General features: G+C 40.3%; 1 protein-coding gene across 4 annotated transcripts in view; it reads right to left on the reverse strand.

Moving 5' to 3' along the window:
• The window catches only part of PDE7A (phosphodiesterase 7A), a 78478-nt gene extending 67418 nt beyond the window's left edge, over positions 1–11060 (reverse strand). For all 4 annotated transcript variants that reach the window (XM_075023372.1, XM_075023371.1, XM_075023370.1 and 1 more), the window contains exon 1: positions 10520–11060. In XM_075023372.1, coding sequence (XP_074879473.1) covers positions 10520–10657 — 138 coding nt within the window. In that variant the 5' untranslated portion in view covers positions 10658–11060. The remainder of the gene's footprint in view (positions 1–10519) is intronic.
• Positions 11061–25328: the final 14268 nt, after the last annotated feature.

Here is a 25328-nt window from a genome sequence, read left to right on the forward strand (position 1 = left end):
GTAACCTTTCATTCGTACATTATTTCTAAATGTACTATTCATACACATGAGAAAAACAAAACCAAAATTTCATCTTTTGAAGAAGTCTATTAACCCAAATTTCCCAACTGGATGTTTTATAGCTAAAAAAAAGGAAGAAATTCAGATTCTTCTGACTTAATGTACTTTTACCAAGCATTTGTTCAAAGGTTAACAACAGCCCTTTTAAAATGTTCTTTTTACCAAGTCAAATCTATCCAATATCTGAAAAATATAGAAGCATGGACTCATCTAATAAAGATAAAATTACAGATTTTGAAGTTATGTGAATACTAATGTATAAAAGATACAGGGTGCACAATGCTTTTTCAAGAATACTAAATACAGTGCATTAGTCAATTTGAATAACACCAGGGAATTATTCAGCCCACTCTTGTTTGGGGAGAAAGTGAAACAATTCCACAGTTGTCAGCTGTTCTGGACATTCCTCCAACTGCAATGGAAACAACTTGCGTCAGTGTTGCCTCTGACTGCATGTCCCTGCTCCTTCCCTTGCACCAACACTCCTCAGATCCTGCAAGAAAGCCAAGGAGAGCCAAATCAGCAGAAAATTACTGCTACAAAAAGGAAAGAGCTTTCTGCTGCTGTAGATTGGTAAACTAGCTTTCTGCAGGGTCAGAGGAGTGCAAATGTCAGCACAAGAGGAGGGGTAAAGATATGCAGCTAAAAGCAATTACTGTGCAAGCAATACTGCTTACATTCAACACCAAAAGTGCCTTGGAAGTATGACTGCAGGCATTAAATAAAACTCGTCTGAAAAAGAAGAATTTCTGTTTAAATTAATATTAGTAATAAAAACTATGGCTCCAGTCAACAATAATCATCAACCGCTATGCGTCTCCAAGCACTAAGTGCAGCATCACCATGTCAAGCAAGACAGAATTAAAGAAATTGCCTTCATATTTTTCATGATACATTAAATACAAAAACCATTGTACCTAACTTTAACAATTTTAATTTGAGGACTGTCAGAAACAAATACCTTCTGTAATGTGTATTATTACATTAAGGAATGAGCTTAAGATGTATTCTTTAGCTTATCGACCTTTGCCTCCTCCCATCCTAAGCAGACCCTCTGCCACAATCAGCATAAGAGAAAAATTTGACCTCCTGGCTCCCAAATTGGTCTCAATACAAATGGATTTTTCAGTATATAGCATCTTTTCCATCCTCTCATATGAATACAACAGTATTAAGGATAAAGAAAAAAAGTCTTAAACTTCACTAGTCATAATAGTCTTTCTTACTTAGTCAACCAATCATGAATACTAACTTCTTGTCTAATCCTCTCAAATCATCTTTCCTAAAAACCTTGTGAAAATGGATTAGCTTTGTAGTGCACAGGAAATTATTTCACTTACAGTCTACTGTATCAAAAGGTAGTAGGTGAAGAATTTTAACCAAGGGCCTTTTAAGACACAAAACTTCCCTTTGGGCCTCAACTTAAGCTGGAGGGCACTGGCAAAAATAATGCCATATCACATGAAAAAGAAAAACATCAAGGTAACCTAGCTTCAACCATTCAACACTCCTAGAGAGATGAAGTCTCTCCTCCTTAAAAGAGCCTAAAACTCAATGCAGATCACAGAGTAAAAGTCCAATACATTTTCTGCAAGCAAAACTTAAGGAATTTAGTACCTGCAATTTGCTATGTTTAACTTCTAGTCGTCTTCATTTATGGTAGGTTGCAAAATTCTCACAGTAATCTGAAGTGACAAAGATATAAGCAGGCTAACTATATTCAGAAGAGAACCGGTACCCTTTTTGGAAGAAGAAGGAAAAAAATTGGGGGGACAACAATTTTTTTTAAGTCTTTGGGACATTATGGGATTCTCAAGGTAAAAAAACCCCTTTTTTTTTTTTAAATTCAGGCAATAAAGTTCCACTATTTCCTCTGTCAATCTATGGACTAAATACTAGATGCTTTATCTGGACAAAGGTGTAGTCAGTTTATTTTGTCCAAATGAAAACAAGCTAGGAAGAGCTGATTAAATATATTGTTTAAAACCAGTGAAAAGTGCAGAAATTCCTATTATCACCATGCTAAAGGAAGTGTATCTCAACTTTACAACAGAAGAAATGACAGAACAAAAACTTCATAAAGTTAATCTCTAGGTCTCTCATAATAAGTGAGAACATCAAAGAAAACTCCTCCCCTTTACTTTGATACATAGACATTTTTTATTTAGCAGATTCACACCATGTTTGCAGCTGTAGAAGAAACTGTATGGATTTTTCTTTGCCCAATACCAGGACAAGCTCAATTATTGCAGTTGCTGAAATCTAAAGTCTAAAATTCCACAGATAATAAACAAGGACATTTAAGTACTCCAGACTTTTTGAAAACTGGTTACAGGCCTTTATCATTCCCAAAGAGAAGCTAAGGCAGGGCACTACTGACAAGACCCCCCACCACCACCACAAATACACATTTCAGGAGATTACTGTTGCACAGGAAATTTACTGAAAACTTTAAAAACATGAAAGTGCAAGTTCATGCCTGACTAAATGTGAAACCTCCTCAGCACACCATCAACTACAACATCAATATATGGAGTATGTTAGCTACAAACATCAAGCAAGAAATGACACAGGCCAGCTGCCATGACAGCTATGGTCCCTCTGCTACAGGACTATACTATTAAAAAAACAGAGTTTTTTGTAAGAGTGTTAACTTTTTCTGATCTAGATGTACAACTGAGTCCCTCAGGAAATCACTTGCTTGTCAGCATCCCAACACCACATGTACCTCAATTTCTAAGACCACTAAGAACCACCACATCAGACAGAGACTGCACACAAAGATGCTAAACCTTTCCTGTTCCAAGGCTGATTCGCCTACTGAAGTCTCAAGCTTCCCATTATAACCTTTTCCCTCACAGCCTTGGAAGACGTTCCTGTATCTCTTCCTTTGTTTTTTTACCCTGGGATAGAATTGACCCCTTGCCCTACAGTGGGCAACAGGTAGTATTTCGCATGTATTAAATATCCAGTTTTACTAGTCAGAGTAGCCTCCAGCTACATTGAGGGGGGGGGGGGAGTGGAATCACTGAGGAAACAGCCTTTCTCTCCACATATCTCATCTGGCAGCAAGGAGTGGGAGAAATAGTAAAATCTTCTGCTAATACAGAGCTATCTTCATTATTCTCATTGCAGCATACTGTTTCTGATGCTCAGGCAAGCAAAGAAGCAGGGCCTGCTGCAAATTTTGGCTCCTTCACGCTTTCAGCTAGGAGCTGAGAAAAGAATTTGCGCTCTACCTTGCGATGAAAAGCAGACTCCAGGAATCTCTTTAATTATAATTATTGTGGGAGTGTGGTCAGGAAGATAATAAATCAGATTGCCATATCACAGGTGTACAAAGTAGAGGGAAGTGGGAAGAAAACAGGAGTTAGACTGCTGTAACAGAAATAAAAAATTCTCAGGGTATGGAAGGGAGGAGGGCAGGGAAGGTGAGATAACAGCCACAAATTTATTTTCAACCAGAAAGAAAACAAAATATTTGGCTACAAGTTCCTTACAATACACCTAGGATGCAAACATACAAATAAACAATTCCCCAACTAACCCTTAAATCCAGTTTTCCAGAACTGCATTTTTATAATAAAATACTGTGTCTTTGGCAGGCTGCCTTGCTGGATTACACGGGGTTCTTATTTACACTGCAGTTACTTGTTAATGACATAATGAACAAACTGAGGAAAACTTCACATCTAATGAAACAAAAACTCTTCCAAGTTTTCCTATGAGGATTTCTGTGCACAACACTGAACTGGAATTTGAGAGGTCTAGGTTCAATTCTTGGTCCCAGATACATGCTTTCTGTAAGACCCTACATGCACATGCATGCACACACCAAGCATTTGTATTTGCTTATACAAAAGAATTTTCCCAAGTAGAATTGAACATTTCATTTAGCTGTGAATGCACACAAAGGACTATCTGCACTGAATGCATTATGTAGTATGATTTCTAAGATTAAGATGAAGCTCTTCGAGTTTTTAGTACGTCCATCCTCGGCCTTTCATTTACAAGGAAATGATATTCTAACTAACAGAATACACTACCTCCCTTTAATCATATCATGAGATACATGAATTTGTATCTTAGATACCCAACTGTACAAATTCACACGTGGAAAGTATTGACGTGTGTTAACAAAGATTTACACAGTAAAGGACAACCAAGTTACTTCGGTTTCACACTTCAGGGGGGGGTGGAATCTAATTTGAGCTGCAAAATTACTCACTATTTCCATGCAGATTCAGTGAATTTTTGAGAAAGGCAAGATACAACAGATTTAGTCCAATCCAAAAGGTGTTTCTTATATGTGAGCTATAACCTGGGAGGACCTGGAAATACCGTCATGAATCTGAGATCCTCTATGCTAGAAAATGACTGAGTACATTCAGAAACCTACAATTTTAGCAGAAAACCAATGGAAACTTGTAGATACTGAGTGATGAGGGAAACGCAAGAAAGCAATAAGCCAACGGTCATTGATATGACAGAGGACCGTTCTAACAAATCACCATTCTATTACCAGGGTTTTTTCACCCATAGGCTTTGCAGAAAATAGAAGAACTGAAGAAACAAGGATTCAACTGCAGATGTCCTCAATGTTACTTTCCATGTGCCAAAACAGCAGAACAACAGAAATGTCAGAAAATTACATGGTTTTTATGATACTTTATTAACTCATAATTGAGCATATTACCATATTGACTCAGAATTAACCTAATTTGGATACCATTGCTTTTCTCAAGCAACCTAAAAAAACAGACTTACTTAGCAAAGACAGGGTGTTTTTTTTAAAGAAAAGCTGCTGAAACAGACATGCCTTATAAAACACTTCTAATTCCAACAACCTGTATTTGTATTACATTACTACATTATTAGTTCATATAGAATACTGAATATTCACATACTAATGCCGGCTTCTTGTAAAATTGTTTTATGGTTAAAACTCAATATTTCACAACCTAAGGGGCACATAGCTACAATCTCTGTTTTCAAACCAATTTCTCTTTAAAGATAGCATCAGAAAATTGAGGTTCATACAAAGCACAAAACATACTATTACACAATCTGGACAAAGAAGAATTGACTTCTGGTGATTTAAGACAATCTAATTAATGGGGACTTTAAACTATTATTCTGCTTAGATCTTACACAGGCAATTATAGGCCATGAAATAAGCTCCTATGACCTTTTGCAGAATGAAAGTACCAATGTTGCTTTACAGTACAACATATGAAAAATTTAATTGGTCATAAAACTCAGAGAGCATTTTAAAAATGAACTGCCACACAAAATTACTGTAGTGCATGAAATCCCCAATCAGAACTTGTCCGTGCTGTGCGTAGAGTCAGAGTCAGTCTCTGCCTCTCATATGAATAGATGCAATCTCAGCAACCAGACACAATAAATACAAGATGAAGGGAATGGCAAGCATAGCAGCAACACACAGAATTAATTCCAGAGGCTAGGAATCACATCATGAAAATTATTTCATTATTTTAACTTGTTAATTATTCATGCAGCAGAGATATGGGAAACAGCAGGAGAAAGCTAATAAAAGAGCAAGGAACTGAAACACTGATGGAGGGGATTAGAGAGGTATAGAAGAAAAGTTATGAAATCAGTGGATGAGGAAAGAAAGGCATTTAGGGTAAGGTTCCACATTCAGTAACAGGGCCAACTAAGGCATTTCTTCTCTCTCCCCACTGCTCATTACTCCTGGTCTAGCATTGTGGCGTACTGCTTCCTCCTTACTAAGATGCACGATCACTTGTGAAACTGTACTATGAGTCGGCCAGGGCTTAAAAATAATCTGATCCAAAAAAAAAAAAGTTGACACAACTAAGAGGAAAATGCAGGAGCAGAAATGAGCAGCTGCAAGGGAAAAATAGGTCATGCCAACACTTCTCCCAGCAAAAAGGTGCAGCCATGGGATTAAAGACCAATGCCTATGTTCAGACCATAAAAATACACCTCTCAACTATGTCTTGTAACTTGTAATGCCACATGCAGAGCAAAACATGTTTGGATTGCATCAGGTGACAAACACTGAAAAGAGGAGTTACACAGCAAAAGGCAGCCAAAGGACTTGCTTGATGTTGGGGAATACATTTTTCAGAGGAAGCGTGTACCTTTCACTGAAGAACCCACCAGTGCAGTATACTTCCAGCTGCTCATAGTGACTTTTTCCCACTGCATCCTCTTGAAGTCAAATCTAGTATTCCATGTGCATGATCTGCAGTCTACTGTTCCAGTATATATCACATGAAGAGTTACAAAGCATGATGCTATATTGCTTAAATGCATGAAATGGAGATGCAGTAAAGAGGGATCACGAACTAGGTTATCAAATACCAGATATACATGGTACTACCTAGTACACAGTAATACTTGGTACTTCAAGTAGAGACCTAGTGTCTACATTTCTGAGATTCAAATTGTGTCTACTATTATTTGCTCTATTCTCTCTTCATGCAATTTCACCCTTAGGAGATCTCTTTCTTTACTATCATCAAACATTTAAGGACAGAAAGTCCAAAACTAGATCTTTACTTCTATTCAGACACTGCTACTAGATACCACTGATGCCATTTTTGGGGGCACTGAAGTTAATGTAGAACCAGTTACAAGGTAGAGGGATAGAAATGAGTCAAAAATAGCAGGTTAGGCCAAAGTTTTCTTACTCATTTGTGATATGTTTCTGTCAATTCAACTTGGGGTGGGAGGAGGGGAGTGGGGTGTGCAATGCAGGACACAATATAAAAGTGCTCACTGCTATGTTTGTGAAGTGGTTTTCAATATAAAACCTTATTCATTAAAAAAATCAGACTAAAAATTTTCACACTAAATGAGTATAGTTTTAGAAACTGTTATTACTATTAACAATACAAGTTAAAAACCAGATGAGACAAAGAATCCAAAATTGTCCTCTGAAAGCTCAGCTTTAATTTAAAAAACATAATTTTGTAACATTTGGAAAGAACACCCTAAACTTACAATCCAAGGTACTACTTAACATCCACTCGATCTCACAGTGAACCTAAATTCAGTCTCACCAGGGTGAAATGTCCTAGTCGTTGCAACAGTTACCCATTCAAGTGCCCCTAAAAACAGCTTTTAACATTAGCATTTAAAATTATTTCATGTTCAAAGACAATTATTAACTCAGACAACTGTATAAACCCACACAATAGCAGCTTTTCACTTGACTGGACTTGAACAATAAACATCACAAATTACCTCCAGGTAATAGATGTCACTTTTAGTATTTTTGTTGTTAACACTGAAATTAAAGAAAAGACGACTACAGGGAAATAATTCATACATAAAAGAAAATTGCAAAGAGAAAAGGAATAAGGTTTTCTCTACATTTACTGGGGATAGTAACAGGTGTAAATCACCACAAGGAAGATCTAAATTCAGTATTAGGAAAGAACTCTCATGACAAGAACAGTTAAGCACTATTAAGAGCAGTTAAGTTGTCTAGTGCGATTGCATAATTTCTATTATTTGAGGCTTTTATGGGTTTCAACAGCCTAGTGGTACCATCCTTTCCCTTAAATCAGTTCTGACAAACTTCACTAAGCCTACTTTATTCAAAGAGATGGCAGGCAGCTACCCAGTTTCCTGCTAGTGTTAGTTTTCTTCAGTTCACTAAAACAGCATCAGCAAACACCTGACAAGCATCAGAGATGGCATAAAGGAAGTAGTAATAATACATGCCCAATGTCAGGACTTTAACCTTCAGCAATAATGAGTTATGTCAGCTCACCACATCTCATAAGACTGTATCTTAAAAAACAGATTAAGCAAACAGATTAGACAAACATCTGTTAATAATACTGTAAGTACAACTTATCCTTCCTGGGGCTGAGAGGAGTAGACCAGAATTCTCGAGGTCATTTCCAGCACCACTTTATTTAAGCTTTAAAAAAGCAACAAACAGCCCATTTTGAACCCATTTAGTGAAAGTTCAACAAAACATTAAACTGAAATTTCACTTAATACACTACAAGAGAAATATTTGCCTGCTTAGCATTGTCACAATTAAATGTTGTGTCTAATACAGCATGCGTTTGTCTCACCTGTGTTTTCCATGTAAAATACCTTCTTGCTGAAAGGATAATCCTAAAACATCTTATGCCTCAATCTTGTCACTTTTAATCTGTAAGTGGGAATTCAATTTTCAAGACCTTACTTTTTTAAGACTATCTGCCAAATGTGTATTAACTGTAAAATGCTGGCTGTACATATTCCTCTTGCTCAAAGCTAGCCAGAGCAGAAGGCTGAAAATGACAGACTGGCAAGGGTTCAGACCTCTCTGAACAGCAGTGGAACTGGAATACTAGGAGTCTTACAGGAGACTTGCAAGGTAAAGTAATGATTCTATGTAACATCTGAACATAAGTCTCACTCATGATGCTTCTTAGTCCATCATTTATACCAGCCTGTGATTGCAGATCTGGTAGACATTCACATCCTACTGTCTGCTGGAGACTTCAGGGGGAAAAAAAAAAAAAAGAAAGTTAAGACAGCAAAACATAGCTGTACTCCAATCAGCTGGCTGATATTAGCAAAGACTCCCTCACTTAAATATCCTAATTCCCTTTTGTTAATGCATAAACTTATTTCTCTGGTTTACTCAGAGGAAACACTACTTGCTCAAGCACACATATAGTTTTCACTTTTTCACAAATTATTCAAGCACCTCTCCCTGTGACTCACTCTAATATACCTACAGCCTATTGGTCAGAAAACAAGTAATCCACTGAGAAGCTTGAAAGTTGGGGGGAAAAAAACCCCAAACCTTAATGTCAATACCATATTTAATTTGATAAGCTTGTATGCACTTCATGCATCTCCTACTCTGGAGACCATGCAGAAAAGGAATAAATATAATCCATCACCTTGACCCTTTTGCCTATTGCTTTTCCCAGAAGCCCATGAATGCTTCAAACAAGAGAGACTCTTCTCTTACTTGCACAGGACAAAAACACTAAATTAGGTTGGACTTTCAAGAAGACTTACATGTATGGAAAATTCACCATCACCAAGTACAACTCAGATTAAGTGGTACAAATGGAAAACATCCTAACCCTCTCACTACGTGGAAAACTAATTTGTCATAAAACCAAAGCTTTTGTCAATTATTATATTCATACTCAGGGAAGGGAGGGTTGTCAACATATCTGCGACTTCATTTGCTTACTAATAATTATTTCCATAGGCATTCAAATTCCTGGTCATCAACACAGTATTTTGTTGATTCTTCCTTCCCAAACATACACATGCCTAATGCTCACACACACACAGAGCTTCACTACTACCAGGGACAATGCCAAAAGAGACTAGTAGCTCTGTATTTTCTATATATGCATATATGAAGCAGAGCTAGTCATGAAAAAGCAGAATAACTTAATAAGATACCCCCCCAAATGTAAACAACAAAAAATTACCATTGCACACCTAAAGAGCAAAGACAACATCTTCTGTAAGGACAACATACTTCAGAGCATGGAAACAGACCTTTCAATCTAGACATTATAGGAAATCCCTAGAAGCCAAAACCGGCAGACTTCCGACCAAAACACACACTTTCCACCGTAATTCCAAATTTTCTCCAGAGACTTCCGCCAGAATATAATTTTATCACTGTTTGCTGGGAAGCCATACCAGCACATATTCAGAAATTTAGGGCAGTGTTCACAAGAAAAGCCTCCCTTTTGTCCTGATAGTTATAATGACCCCTTCTGTAGTATTTCCAACACGGTCGGATGAAACAAAATACAGCACAGTTCATCTTGTCACTGATGTAATGTGGGCAGGGAACAATACCGTGGAAATGAAAAAGCCAAGGATCTTTGTCTCTTTCTAGACGGAATGCCAAGTCTTAATAGTTGGAGGGAGAAATAGCTCAGCATCCCAAGTAAAACACTGCAGTGCATGTTCATTATTTCAGTAAAGTCACTGCAGCTTTTGGCAGCCCCATAGGAAACTCAGACCCTTCAAAGAAAGCCCAAGCTAAAAAGCTAGGAAACAGCCCTAGTTTAAAAATTACAGAGGAAACAAATAACTCGCTGGCTCTGGAAACAGACCCCACGGAGCCCACCGCTCGCATTACAACCGACGCTAAAAGGCTAACCTCCACAATGACGAGCCGTAAACCCATAAAACGCTGCGTCTTCTCGTCACCGCCACCGGCACCGGGCAGCAGGCGGGGAGGGCGCGACCGGCGGCTCGGCCGGGGAGGAGGCCGCTCGCCCCTGCCGCCGCAGCCCTCCGGGCGTCCGCGGGGGCAGCCCCGCCGCACCGCTCCGGCACCACCCCGCTCCCCGCTGACCCCGAAAGCAGGCCCCGGCGCACGGCTGCGGGGGACCGCCCGCCGGGACAGGGGGACCGGCGGGGCGCCGAGCCGGCCGCCGCCGAGGCGGGAGCCGGCGGGCCCGGCGGCGGTGCCTACCTGCGAGAGCTGCCGGGGGTTGGGGCAGCCGAAGAGCGCGGAGCTGGAGCTGAAGCTGATGGCCCCTCTGCGGCTGAGGACGTGCTGCGGCACCGGCCTGTCCAGCGGCAGCACCGGTAGCTGGTAACATACTTCCATTGAAGAAGCCTCCGTGCGCCGACCCGCCGCAGGGCAGCGGCCTCGCCCGCCGCCGCACCTGCCCGCGCAGGGCTCGCCGCAGCGGGGCGGCGGGGGGGAAGCCCGCGGCAAAAGCCCGCGGGGGCCCGGCGCCTCCTCGCCGCCCCCGCACCCCCCGGGGGGTCGGGCCGGGCCGCGCCGGGCCCCGGGCCTTTGTCCTCCGCCGCCAAAGCCTGGCGGGAACGGCCGCCGGGGGCGAGGGGGAGGCGGCGAAGCGGGACGCCTCAGTCAGCGCCCGAGGCGGCGAGTCCCGGCCCGGAGCCCGGGGCCGCCGCTCCCTCGGCCTCGCTGCCGCCGGCGGGAGCCGCTGTCAGCCCCGCTGCCCGGCGCCGCGCATGGAGGCGAGGCCGGCCTGGGGGGGCCGCTTTGGGTGAGACACACGCCGCGCTCGCCCCTATTGTCCGGCACGGCCGGGAGGAGGAGGAGGAGGAGGAGGAGGAGGAGGAGGAGGAGGAGGAGGAGGCGCCGCTGCTGCTGCTGCCGCCGCCGCCGCACGGCCCTGCTCCGCCGGGGGGGAAGGGGCTGGGCCCTCGGAGAGGGGACCCGGGGAGGAGGAGGGAGAGGGAGGAGGAGAAGGAGGAGGGAAAGGGAAAGGAGGAGGTGGAGGAGGAGGAGGAGGAGGGAGGAAGCCTTCGCCCCGCCCGCCCCCACTCGGAACAGCCCCGAGCGCACTGGCCCAGGAGGAGGCACAAGCCCGACGGACTCTGCGTGGGTCGCGCGACGGGCGACACGCAGCGCGTCATCACGTAACTACCCACTCTCCCCTTCCTCCCGCCCGTGCGCAGCAGGGTGGCTCGCCGGCGCCAGCGGGCCCCGCGCGCCGCGGCAGGCGCATGCGCCCTCCTTTTCGCGCCTTCGGTGGCGGCCGCGGCCGGCGGCGAGGCCGGGGCTGAGGCCGGCGGGGGGGGGTTGGGCTGGGCCGGGCCCCGCCCCGCCCCGCCCCGCTCCGCGGCCGGCAGCGGCACCTCCCTCCCTCCCTCCCTTCTTTCCCGCCGGCGGGCTGGGCACGTGCCGTGCCCGGCGCTGCTCGGGCGAGGCCTGAAGGGGCTGAGCCCGGGGGGGCTGCAGAGGCCGTCGGGGGGGAGTGTGGACTCGGTGCCCGCGTTTACCGTCAGTCCTCGGTGTCCCCTCCCCGCTCCAGCTGTGCCCTGAGGGCTGGGGGAGCCTCGCTGAGGGGGGCGGGGCGGTCTCCCCGGGGTGCGATCCGGCCTCTCCGGCCGTGTCCGCGGGAGGCTGGGCCGCGGTCGGTACGGCCTGGCCTTGAGCGCCGGGCTTGCGCGGCTAACCCGAAAATGGGACGTGGAAGGACAGTTTTGTGTAAAATGCATAATCTGTCAAAAGCGGTACACGGAGGAGTTTGCATTTGCATTTGAATCCTTGCTGTTCGTATTTTAGAGTGTGGAGGGGTGGTGTTTTCCAAGATGCAGAGGTAAAACTATGTAGTTTTTGTTAAGGTAAAAAATGAGATTCCTGGGAAACCATACAGTTCCGGGAATTAGACTTTAAGGAAGAAACAGAATAATTCATGAGGCGGTCTGGTCCTCAGCTACGTACATCACATTAGCTGGGACACTTGGAACTAAACTTTGCTTCATTTTTTAGGACTAAGCCTCCCTTTGTCTCTCCCTGCAGCTGCTCTTTTTCCATCCTTTCATCTCTTTTATTTCTCCATCATAAACAAAATCCTAAATATAGCATGATAGGTAAGGGAACGTTTGTGTTCTTTGAATAATACATGAAGTGCCTGTACCCACTTAAAAATCAGATTTTGCAAAATGATTCATATGATTTAATTTTGCATAATACATTGTTCTTCTAAGTGCTTGCTTACTGGCAGAAAGGTTTAGATTTCACATGATAACGGTTATTTATAGGCAATGACATGGCTTTGGAGGAACCCATTTGGAAAGAATAGGTGGTTTGTGTAGAGGATATTCATCTGTTTGAACTAGCTGTAGAAGCAAGAAGTTTTATAGCTGTGGACTGATGGCCATTTCACTCTGAGTTACAAAGTTAACAAATGCACCTCCTTCTTTTGCAGAACTGCAATCCTACGTTGTCTCATGGGTAGCCACAAGGATATATAGACACCTGAGAAAGGACACTGGATCAACTGCCTCGCCTTAAAAGCTTTCTTCAGCTGTTTTTCTCCCATTTCTTGAAAACATCACAAGCGTTCACAGTATGATTTTATAATGTACGCGTGCGACAATTCAAAATATAATAAGCATGTAATAATACAAACATACTCAGCCTTTTTTTTTTTTTCAGTAATTAAGGTATGTCAGGTTTTCATCCGCATTCCTTGACAGTTTATTAATATATGGCCTGCTTACATTAAATCAATGGTGCATTTCAGTTACTGATAGAACTCCATCAGCTTCACTGGAGTCAGGATTTCCGTCCCCCATTCATTTTTCAAAATTGCTTTTGGTTCTTTTCTACTAATAACAAATTAGTTTTCTGTACTCAGGTAGGTTGGATTTTTACTCTAGTCAATCTAAAATTCAATTTATGAACAATATATCATGTTTTGTAGGGGGGAAAAAAGCATATTCTTACTTTCACAGCATATACTTTGTGTATATTTCAATCCTACAAGGTCAAATTATAAATAAAGATTATTGATAATGTGTTTTACGGTTCCTATCAACTTTACGTACTTCCCATCTGACTAGTTAAAACTAGTTCTTTAACACATTAGTGCTCAGTCTGAGCCAGTATATCCTTAAATAACATAACCAGTGTTTTCCCTCGCTAATAATCAAATTATCTTTCATCTCTAATTAATGTTACATAAATACGTTTAAGGAATCTGAAATACATTCTTATGAAGTAAGCATAGACTTCCAGGCAGTGACTGATTCCATAAGTGTTCTGCTTTCAGAACACAAATTACTATTTTTAGTGATTTTTAGTAATTTTTAGTAAGTACAAAGTTACTAATGTTAGCCAGGCAATGATTTCTTGTATGAGTTGACAAGGAAGAATCCCACCTTAGGATGATAGATGAAGCCTTAGAATTACTGCATACGTCACATATTTTCAGCCTAAATACATTTTTTGCAAAAAGAATTTGTGTTCTGTGTTTTACATCCTGCTTATTCTGTCTGCTGTCTTGTCTTGCTGCAAGTTGAGAGCTTGTAGCACAGAAAAGAGGTTTTTACTTATTTTTGTTACAGGGATATAGCAATATCGAAGTGTTCATTCACATAGATGCACTTCTTAAATGCATCTTATGGCATCATGAGGTGCCATCATTCACCTACGTAAGCCCTGTCTATTGTGGCTTCTTTATCATGGCAGATACAACCTTTAATAGAGACTACACACCAGAATTTATTCCGATTTAGGGAGCATTAAAGTTTCAATGATTCTTTTCACATTTGCAGTTAACATCTTTTACACATCATTATCATTTTCAGGGTGCTGTCTAGCAAAGAAGCAGCGTTGCTGACAGCCAGATTTATCACAAAGAAGGGCACTTGTGAAACTGGAGAGCTGGAAGATCACAAAATCAGAGTTGGTTTAGTTTCCTGGTTACTATGAAAAGAGGATGAAATCACACAGGTACTGCAGCAAGACATTCTACTGGGCTAACCACATGGCACACAGTGCCACTCTGGGTCACAGCCAGCTAACACTGACAGTACTGAACATTCTGATGATGCGTTTCCCATGTTCTTGTACAAAATGGAAAATAAAGATCCTCAAACGCATAACGTACTTGTGCTTTGAAAACACCCTAAGAGCACAGAAAATATTTATTTGTACAGGTACATGATCAAGACAAGCACAAGAGAGCTTTTAGCTTTTCTTCTTAACTAAAGAAGTTACATGGTATAAAAGGCAAGGTTATATCTATAGACAGGAAAAATGTCTTTTCATTTGTTACGTCATCAGTAACTGCGTTTTTACATGTTGTGTTTGGCAACTGCCATTTCTCTGGCATACCCAGAGTTATTGTCTGAGTGAATACCGTATATTTCCATAGGACTTCCAGACATCTGGCAGCCCAGTTGAAGTTTACTCCTGTCCCCATTTGGTGTTTCCCTTACCTCTGTCGTGCCCTGGGTCTGCATCAGGCTTGTTTGTATTTTTGTGGCAATACGACATTCTTGAATCTTGTTCGGCTTGCCATCCCCCAGATCATTTTCAGCAGAGCTTTTAGCCATCTCCTCTGTGCGTTTGTCTTTCCTGAGTGGGATAATTTGTACTTGCCTTTACCTGAGTGCATTGTGATTTCCTCAACCTGGTTTTTTCGGTTGGATTGAATACTAGTCCTGTCCTTCAATATACTTGCAGCCTTTCTTGGCTCTCTGTCATCTGCAAATTAATAAGCATGCTCTCAAAATAAGTCAGGTCAACAGTAGAAATTCTATGAAGGAGCGAGTCCAAGATCTGGAAGAGACCTGAAGAATGGTATTTAGTATATCCTGTCAACCTTTGCTAACTCCTCTGGGAACAGTTTCCAATCATTCTTGCACTCATATTGCAGTAGCTTTATCTACTCCATGGCCCAGGTTCATCCTTCCTCGCTTTAGAGGCTTGACCTAGAGAGTAGTTGCCTAAGGCTAATTTCATAGTCAATAATTAAGGGAAAGACAGCAGGCTATTCAAGTAATTCTTTGAAGTTGCCTTTCTCTTCACTGAAAAGAAGCAACACAGCGCAGCCTTTCTCCTAATTTAGATGCTTCAGTTTGTGTCCGTGAAGTCAATCAGATGAAGTGGGATACGTGATTTTGTTTACGGTAGTGTCAGGGTGGACCGTGTAGAAGGGCAGTGTCAGTGAAGACAAGCTGTGTCAGGTGTACCGTGTTCCCATCAGCTACAGGTTTTGTCACTCTGCTCCAGAGGCAGATTAAGTCAGTTTGACTTGCTTGGGCAGACTGCTTGTTTGCTTTTGCTTCACTGTCTGGTATTTTGAATATTATATTGAAAACTATTTAGAATACTTTCAATATTTGTAATAACTTCAATTTCACTAAACTGACATTGGCTAATGGATGTGTACCAATTCTGCACCAAAACCAGCAAGCTGGAGCACAAAGTTAAAAAGAGTGATCCCAGAGGATTTCAGTTTTTCTTTGCTTCTGCCCTAAGAATTCCCCGCTATGCTTAATTTAAGACTGGAGTTTTACTGACAAGTTATAGCCTCCAGGAACAGGGACTGACTGTGGAAACAGGCTAACAGAAGTCAGTTCTGAACACAGCTGCAGACTGTCAAAAATTTAATATCGGTTCAAAGACAGCTTTTTGTAACTCCACTGAAGATATTATTGGGAATAACAGCATGAAAAGGTGATTCTTTTCATGCTGTTATTCTTTCTTAAATGCGTTTCTAGAAAACTTGCTCAAGCACATACAGCTTAAATGGTCTCAGCCATTGAAGTTCTGGTTTTTTCAGTGATTATGGTTGTCTGGACAAAAATCCTCATACTACAGTAGCATTAAAATGACTAAGGGCGTTGGTGTCAGCATAAGCCTGTGGAGAAAGCTTCTCTTTGTGTCATTTTTACATGCATAATAACAGCTGATGCACAGAATATTTTTAATATCAGAGTGGGAGGATATGAGAACTCCAGGTGCAGTTTCAGAGGTGCAGCTTACAAGTTTAATGGTTTTGTTAGAAGCTGAAATTCAGCTTTTTGTGATGGTAATGGAAGTGGGTTTGGACCCCTATGAACAGATGTAACGAATGCATTGCACATTTGCCAGCTGAATCATTTCTCGACATACCATTCAGCTTACAGTACCTGGTAGCCTCCGTGATAAGCTATAGAGCATCTTTCACCCATTCAGTCTTTAGAAAATGTAGTGGTTTATTTTGATTTGGATCTGTAACCTTTTTTTATGTTTTATATGTTGCCCCAATACCTCATTAAAATTGCACATACTTTCTAGATTTCCTTACACGAAGGTGTAATTTTCAGCACAGTCTTAACAAGGATTTTTTTAAAGCAGTTTTGACTTGTATTTAAAAAAAAAAATAATTAAGTAAGGAGTCCCATAATTAGGGACTGAGAGTTAGGTTTGGATTTGGAGGTTGTATTTAGGTTCAAAAGATTCCTGGTGTCCCATCTAATTCTTTACTGACCTATCGGCATATGGTAAAGCTGTCTTGTAATATGAAAACTGAGACTATCAAGTACTGCTACAAGTGAAATAATTAGCTAAAGTTCCTGCTTACCAACTAGGCTGAAGCCATGGTGTCTTATTAATCTCACTGTATTACATTGTCAAAAACTAAAGGAAAGCAATTTGTTGTTTAAAGCTCAAAAATGAGACCTTTCTTAATAACACTGGAATTTTTCAGCCAAAGAACATTTTAATTTATTTCTGGTTATATGAAAGATGAGCACACTCCCTTGTTGCAGAAGCTTATTTGTATGAGAATGTAGAATAGTTGCTTTTTTATATATGCTAAAACTATTGGAAAATTTCTAGCAACAAAAAGGACACATTAACAAGGTTCCCTTTGGTGGATGAAGCAAATCAGAAATGGGAACTGGAGTAACTTGCAGCATTTTCACATCTGATAATTTGGATGACTACATGCAGGAACCTAGCAGTCTTTATATTACACCTACCTTCTTCTTGCACTGTGGCTTTTTTACTATTCAATTTTATTTTTATTAAAGTGCCATTTTGTGCAATTATTCCCTCACAAAAAGAGTTAAGTTGAAATAAATATTAACTACGACTAGAATTAACAATTACATCCAGAGGATCACATTAGTAGTAAAAATATATACCAATTAGTATTCAAATTAAATTACTCCATTATATTCTAAGTGGTTTTTTTTTTCTGCCTTTTCAAAAGATGCTCAAATATCCTACTTTAGTTTCTCCATTAAATCTGAGCTTGCATCAAAAATTAATCAGGTATTTCATCTTTTTGTGCTTGCTTTTTGGCTAATTGGTGAGACTGCTCTTCTATCAAAACCTATAGCAGTAGAAGGTAATCCCATTCCGATCATCTGATCAATAAAAGTGAGAGGATTAAATATTTGCAGCAACTCATGGTTTTCCACCATGTAGCATCCTGACATTTCTTTATGAAGGAAAGAATGTGTCGGGGTTAGCATTAGCGTGACTTCTCCTTGAAAGTCTGGAAAAACATCTGTCATTCTGCCAGTCTTCCCATTAACTACCTGAGCAAATGCAGCAAGAAGATTTCATTATTTTCACGAGACTACCTCTGTTTTTATTCAGGTTTATTCTTTGCTAGACCTTTTGTTTTTAACAACAGCAAAAAGGTAGTTGGAATCCTGTCTGACTTACAACTCACTAAATTTCTATGTGCTTAATCCAATTAAAACTGGAAGGAATGTTGCCAATATGTCAACAAAAATGCAACAAAGCGATGGGAGGGTTAGTTTACAGAAATTCCTGAATTCCTTTGTCTTGATCAAATGAAAGAAAATTGTTCTTGTAAGACAAGTGCATACTAAAAGGATTAACTCTGATAAACTGATTTTTGTGTCCAATAAAAGCCAGTCTGAGTACGAGGAGAACATTTTTCGATCAATTTCTTAAGAGCAGCTTTGCATTTAATTAGAGACGAGTTTCTTGTTTAAAAGCTGAGGGGGGGGTAGTGCACTAAAACACAGAGGCTCGGCCTCTTAATGGTGTGGAGTGCACTGGAAATGTGGTTTTATAATACATCTATACTAAGCTAGATGCTGCTGTGCAGAGAGGCCATGCCCCTCCATCTCACTCCTCCTGGCTCTTTGCTCCTACCAGTACTGATGCTCAGCTCTAGAGTAAGCCAAGAGAGTTTAGGGAGTTAAGCTGGCAGAAAACAAACCTTAGCCTCCCCCAAAAAAGTGGGACCAGCCAAACAGCAATGCTGGTACAAGGTGCAGGTATATAACTGGCGATGGCTGTGCCCCTTTTGGAGTCAGCCAGCAGTTAGACCACATCGTCTGTATCGTAAAAGCTCGCCTACATGGTGTAAATCAGGATTATGTAAGGGATTACTCAGATACTATATAGTTCAAAAAGTAGTTCATTTTACAAAATCTGGTTGTAAAATCTCACATAAAGATATTATTTTGAATATATGTGTAAAATATATTGATATATGTAACAGGTGAAATATGTAACATATATATGGAATATATAACTTATATGTGGAATATATATGTAACGTTTATGATACAAGACAGGCATAGCAGAATTTGTGGCGAAAATATGGGTTAATTGGCATAAAGTATTAGTGGTACAAAGTATATACTTAATTTTATGCATGTTCTTACATGCTTTGCTGAGTTCGGATTATGGAGAGCACCCTCCAGTCATGTGTCAAAACATCAGTTAAATCTACATAAATCAATACCATGTCAGCAGTTTTCTAGATTAAATTACACGACTAGAAGTTTGTAGACTACTTTTTACAAGTACAGGCCTAAGAAAATAAGCAACTTTTATAATGTTTAATCTCACCTTGGACTCTGAATATTTGTTAATATAATTCTTTACTAAGCAATTTCATTCTAAAATGTACAAAATCTGAATAAATATACTAGTTTGCAAATTGTTCAAAACCTGCAAGACAGCGTGTTTTATAGAATACCTAAAAGCAGGGAAAACCATGACATCTGCTCAGTTGTATGGAGGAGGTTTTTACTTGTACACTCAATTCGTAATTACACAAAATAAGTAGAAAAAACATATTCTGCAGTACCTGTAATTTGTCTAAAAAGACAGAAAGAGTGTAAAGCCTCTAAAGAAAGATCCTGATACTTTGCTGCAGAGTACAAAGATTTGAGAACCAATAGGCCCAAATAGCTTAACTTGGTGAAAGATTGCTGCTGATCTTGAACTGGATGATCTGTGGGCATACTATATGTCATTGCATCTGTAGCCAAGATAATCAATTCCCAGATAATAGGAGAATTGACTTTAATTTGTTAGAAGTCAGAACTAATACTAATACACTGTAAGTCAATACCATTTGCATTACAAGTGACTGGTTTACTGCAAGATATGGAAAAAAATGTACAGCATGAAGCTGTGCTCCCAAACAGCATATGAATTCAAAGCATAATTGCTTTGTAATTCAGTTTTCAGATATATTTTTGGTTTCTTGTCACTTTATTGTGTCTATATGCCGGAATGTCCATTTGAGGAAACAACTGATTAAATAGATCTTTCTAAACACTACTTGGAAAACATGAACAAATATTCATCATGCAAACTTACGTATAATTGCCACTTCTCAAATGTAGGAACAGACATTGCTTTGTATGTAATTTGCAGCAATACATTAATTTAAATTGTATGTGACTTTTAAATAATATGCAAATAGGAAAAGGAAGAATTGGTGAAATCCATTATTGCTAATTGTCTATTTTGAATTGTGACATCAAAAGTTGATGATGAACGATTACAAAGTCAGGTGCCTAGCACCAGCAGAGGAGATCGTGATGTGAACAAATAGTAGCAGCATATACTGACTGTTACCAGGTAATACATAATATGGATTCTGTTCTGCTCTGATATGACATACATACGGCAGCAAATCATTTCACCTTTCTATGGCATAGACTCCATGCACCCACTAGAAGTCCTTACAATACTTTAATACTAATAATATACTAATAACTTTAGTACTAGTAATATAATACTTTCTACTTGCCGTAAGAAGGCTTTTGCCCAGCTTCCCAGGAAAAGCTTCATATCTCCAGGTTTGTGATTTTGGAGTAGAAAAAAACATGTAACTGTGCAAATATGGAGTTAGCTGTTATTTGATATTCTATCTTCCATTTGTTAGAATTGTAGAAAGCTTCATGCATGAGCTCACGCAGGGTTAACCTTGGCTGGGGACCTGTGGTGCAGCAGGGCAGCTGTAGTTCCCAAGGACTGCACATGCCTTCTTCAGTAGCTTAGGTACTCTGGTGCTAGGATACCATGGTTTGAGAATCCCTGTCTAATATTTGTGAATTGTTTTGAAATAATATTTTGAAATAACATGTAAAAGTTTGAAGAGCTGGTTTTTAAGGAAAGCAAGAAAATAAAGTAACTTGCTTCCCTTGAAGTGAATCATCCGCCCCACGATTTAAAAAAAAAAAAAAAAAGAAAAAATAAAAGAAAGAAAACACAAAAAAACCTGTAGAATTTAATGTGAGTAAACCCCACAAAGTTCCCCAGTCACATAGAGTAATTTATGGAAAATTTTATAAATGAGAGCTGCAAATGATTGGGGGCTCATTTTCTGTCAATCTCAATCAGGAGTTCTGTCACTGATTTGTAGAGGGCTGGGATCTCACCTTCTGAATCAAAAGGACATTAAAAATTATTTTGTAGGTTTTATAGCAGCCATAAAATTCTTTATTGAATTCTGTGTGATTTCCATAAAGTCCATAGGACTCTTCAATATAATAAATGCCTGGTAATTGATTTGCCTAAACTAAGGAATATGAGTTATGCTAAGGCCTGTGAATATTTACCCCAGAAGATTGTTTTCTGATAAAGCATAATTCTTCATTTATTGATAGCAATTACCACTGAATTTTGTGGCATCAATTCTCTATTGCAATCAATAGATAAATCATAAAGTTGAAAAGTGCATGATACTCTTTAGCAGGGAATAAATGCCAGCACTCTATACCTTTATGATTATATTGACCTTATTATGGACAAATCAGCTGACTTGGAAATAAGCAACTACTAAGCAGCGGCCATAATTTGAATACTGGTTTCTTGCTCAGGACAGCCCGCGCTCTGTTGTCACAGCTGCCTCACTGAAGTTTGATCACACAGCTGGATCACGCACCAGCGACTGCTCCGCGGCTTTGGCAACTCGTTGCTGTTACACTAAGTTTTTGTTTCTCAATCATAAGCAAATTAAAGCAGGCAGCTGCAAAATCATCAATAGGTTAAATTCATTAGCTGTTCTTGGTATGAAATAAACAGGAAAATGAAGCTCTCCTTGGTCTTAATTAGTTCTTATAAAAGTTGGCAGGGAAACAAAGACATTTGTACACTCCTTTATTTTTATAAGAGACTTGCCCGAAAGAAAAACCTCAGACATGTAATTTCCTTTTTTTTTTTCCTCCCCTGCTTAATGCTCTCAGTCAGAGGCTAACCCAGCACCCTCCCTCTAAGGGTAGAAAGAAAGGTGGTTTGGCAAGGGGTTATGCTATGTCTCTTTTGTGCGGATCGGGGCATGTTCTGGGGAGCCTGCACAAGCTGTTTCCACGGTGATAGGCCACATTCTGTATTTACAGTCTCCCGTACGGCTAATTCATCTGCAGGAGAAGCTTTAGCCGAGCACTGTGGTTCCACAATCATTACCGCTGGCTCTGGGCCATGCCACATCACCCAGCAGTACAAATTTGATCTGGATCAGGTGTGGGCACATGATTACATTTTTGTCAAATTAGCAGAGCGCTTCGTGAGGATTTTATGCCGCCTGTCTGCTTTTATCCTGGTTGCAGAGGAACACGCGGTGCCGGAACCACAGAGGGTTAGGGCGGTGTGGGCAACCGATGCCTGCCGTAGCAGTCATCCCGCCGCGGCAAAGCTAACCTGTCAAAGTTTTGTTTGAACAAATTGAATTGGCAGAGAGCGTCTCAACAGGAGCAGCGCATTGTGTCACGCACCCATGGCACTGTAAAGCTGGCAGCAGAAGCCTCCAAAGTATTTAATACGCTGTGAAACATTGGCCTACCCTACAGCCACAGACAAGTCCAGAGGAGCCTTAATTCTAATTTGTGCTATTTTCCACAGAATTTACTTGTGCTTTGCACTTGTATGGTATTCTGGCCCCTACATACTTTTTAAGGTGCGGTTTTGTGGTGTGCTGAAGACAATGTAAGACTTTACTGCTGCTGAAAAGGTGTGATGTCACCACTTCCATTGCATCAGCTCAGGTAATGATGCCAGTCACGGAGTGAGTCAGACTAGCAAGTTGATTTAACTGAAAACTAAGAAAAAAAAAAAAGAATAAAAATCAGTGAAAGTTTGGACTGCTCCTTTGCTGGCAGCCCTCAGATTGACTTGAGCCAACTGTAAGCCCACAGGTTCAGACTTTAAATTTCAGCTCTGAGTATTTTCCAGCTGAAAGGTCTTGTCATAATAAGGGGGAGAAAAAACGCTAAGAACAGTTGTGATAAATGGTTAACAACGAAGCTACTAATTCACTGAAATGTTAGTCTGCTGAATCGTTGGGAAATATTTCCAGTGGCTTTTTCTACAGCTAGTATGTGGAGAACAGCATTCATGTTGATGTTTTTGCTTCTTTATTGGTGAAATATTTATGCTGATTAAATACATTTTTAGGAATTTTTACTTTCTCCCAGTAAGTGATATTCAGAAAAGAAATATATCTGAGACTTCTGTCTTCCCACCCATTAATCTGCAATTCTTCTACTCCTGGGATTGCATATTGCTTTAATTCTTTGATTTTTAACTCAACCATTTGAACAGACATTCCTTTCTGGATGTAGATAAGATAGTTACTCATCAGCACTTTACAAAGACTTTACATTTCTCAGCCATCAATTAAGTCAGCATTTATAAGACAGGATAATAAATCCTTTGTAAGGATTAATGACGCTTTAAAAAGAAATGGCTACTCCCCTGCTGCATCCCTTCCCTCCTGGGAACTATGTAGGTAAGGAGCCAGCTTGTAGGAATTTGGGAGAGAATAGTTGGGTGATAAGTGCAGGATGGAACTGAGGACTATGTTGGGGATTTCAGGAAAGAGCTTGCTTAGGCAAAGACTGCAGGAGATGTCAAAGGGTGGTTGTTTATGAAAACTGTGTGAAGGAGGAACAGGTGGAGAGAACTGTTAGGTGCTGGAGAAAGGTTGTACCTGGTGGGGAGGACTGAAAGCAGTTGTTGATTCCCAAGGAGCAGGTACCAAGAAGATGTGGTACTGCTGTTTTCTAATCTGTTTTGGGTAAAATAACCTGAGCAATAGGTCAAAGCAATTATTTATTCTGTTCAAGATAATCTTCCTGATTCTTAGCTGTAGCTGATTAGACTGTGCTAAAATGAATAACCCTGCTACCAGAACTGTGAGTTTGTTAACTTACGGTAAGAAGTGGTAGAATACTGCCTTCAAGTGTTACAGCTGTTTGCAAAATTAATTACCAAGGCACTGCCTAAATAAGGAATTAGGGGTCTCTCTTCACTGTTACTTGAAGCCCTAGATAACTCACCTCTGAGTTGTCAAAGCTATATAAACTAGGGACTTCCTATCCTTTGCTTTTCAGAAAGAAATTTAAATTAAAGACAGAGAGATTATTATGATTTACATCTTAGTTATGGCTACCTCCATGACCTATTTTAAATTAGGGAGGATAGATAGAACTCTCTTGTAAACCACAACTGAAAATAAAATTCCCAGTGTTCCACTGAGTATCTTGTTGGCAAAGTTAAGTATATTACTATTACTTAAAACATCATTTTTAAGCCTCTAATTTAATTTCTAGGGAAAAAATGTTTATATCATGTCACTTAGGTAGCCCACCAACATTTGAACTGGATTTACTGGAATAAGCTAAGAAGTTACAGTTCTGGATTGCTTCTCTGTGTCAAACTGACCACTTAAAGGCATGAGCAATTTGAATATGCAACTGACTGTTCATTTAAGGTTCATACTTCTTGAGTTTGCTACTTTTTTTCCAATACTACAGTTGTTGAAAGATATTAAAAACCCAACATATTTAAATTGAGATATTCTATGTGAATAGTAACAGAAGGTCACAATATGTTCAGAGAATTCAAATATATGAATGTTCTCTTATGAATACTTACTTCTTGTATAGATGGAGTTGCAGATGGGTTACCAGATGGAATACCTTCCTTCCAATATAGTTATATGTATTTAAAAACGGATGCAATGAAACCATACTATTTAAATGAATTCTGTTATTACTTTTGAAGCCATAATGACAGTAACTATTCTATAACAGAGAAATGTGGCAAGAGGAATGTAATTTCTTGCTGTAGAATTGTTGGGCTTGTCTGAGAACTGAAAAGGCTCGCTTTGAAGAAAGGATCTTAAACCAATTCTCTCTTCCTTAGGAGATTGATTGAATATCTAACAGGGAGCATGCAATACAGTTCAAACAGGGCACTAGATGTCCAGGAGCATGTGAAGCATAGCTGGCCAAAAAGAAATTACTATAAGAACATATTGGGTCATAGCTGCCTCGGAAGTACTCTTCCCGTCTCAACAAAAATCAGTCCCTGTGCCTGAGCTAGAGGCCCAGCACATCTTGGCAGAAGCATCCTTTTCCACTTGCTCAGTCTTTTGCCCTTTGATTAGCTTGCTCAGCTGGGTGTTACTAATGTTGACATCACCATAGCACAATATTAAAAAATGAAACAAAAGATAGATCCTTCCCAAAGAGTGAAAAAACAGTACACACTACCCCTGTATACAGAGTTTCTCAGTGTACATATTCTCTCATCTCATCAGCCTACCATACTTTACTCATATCCTCATGCTTCACTTGTGTTGGGTCTTCTTTTTCAGACTGTCATTCATTCATCTGTGAAAAGTCATCAACCTGCAGGAGCTCTTGTTTCACTCTTTTCACCTGCCTTCTTTCTGTTGTCACTTCTGCTCAGTCACCAATATAAATTCCCACATCCTTGCTAATGTTCTTACCAC

Source organism: Buteo buteo, chromosome 3 (assembly GCF_964188355.1).
Source record: "Buteo buteo chromosome 3, bButBut1.hap1.1, whole genome shotgun sequence".
NCBI classification, from domain to species: domain Eukaryota; kingdom Metazoa; phylum Chordata; class Aves; order Accipitriformes; family Accipitridae; genus Buteo; species Buteo buteo.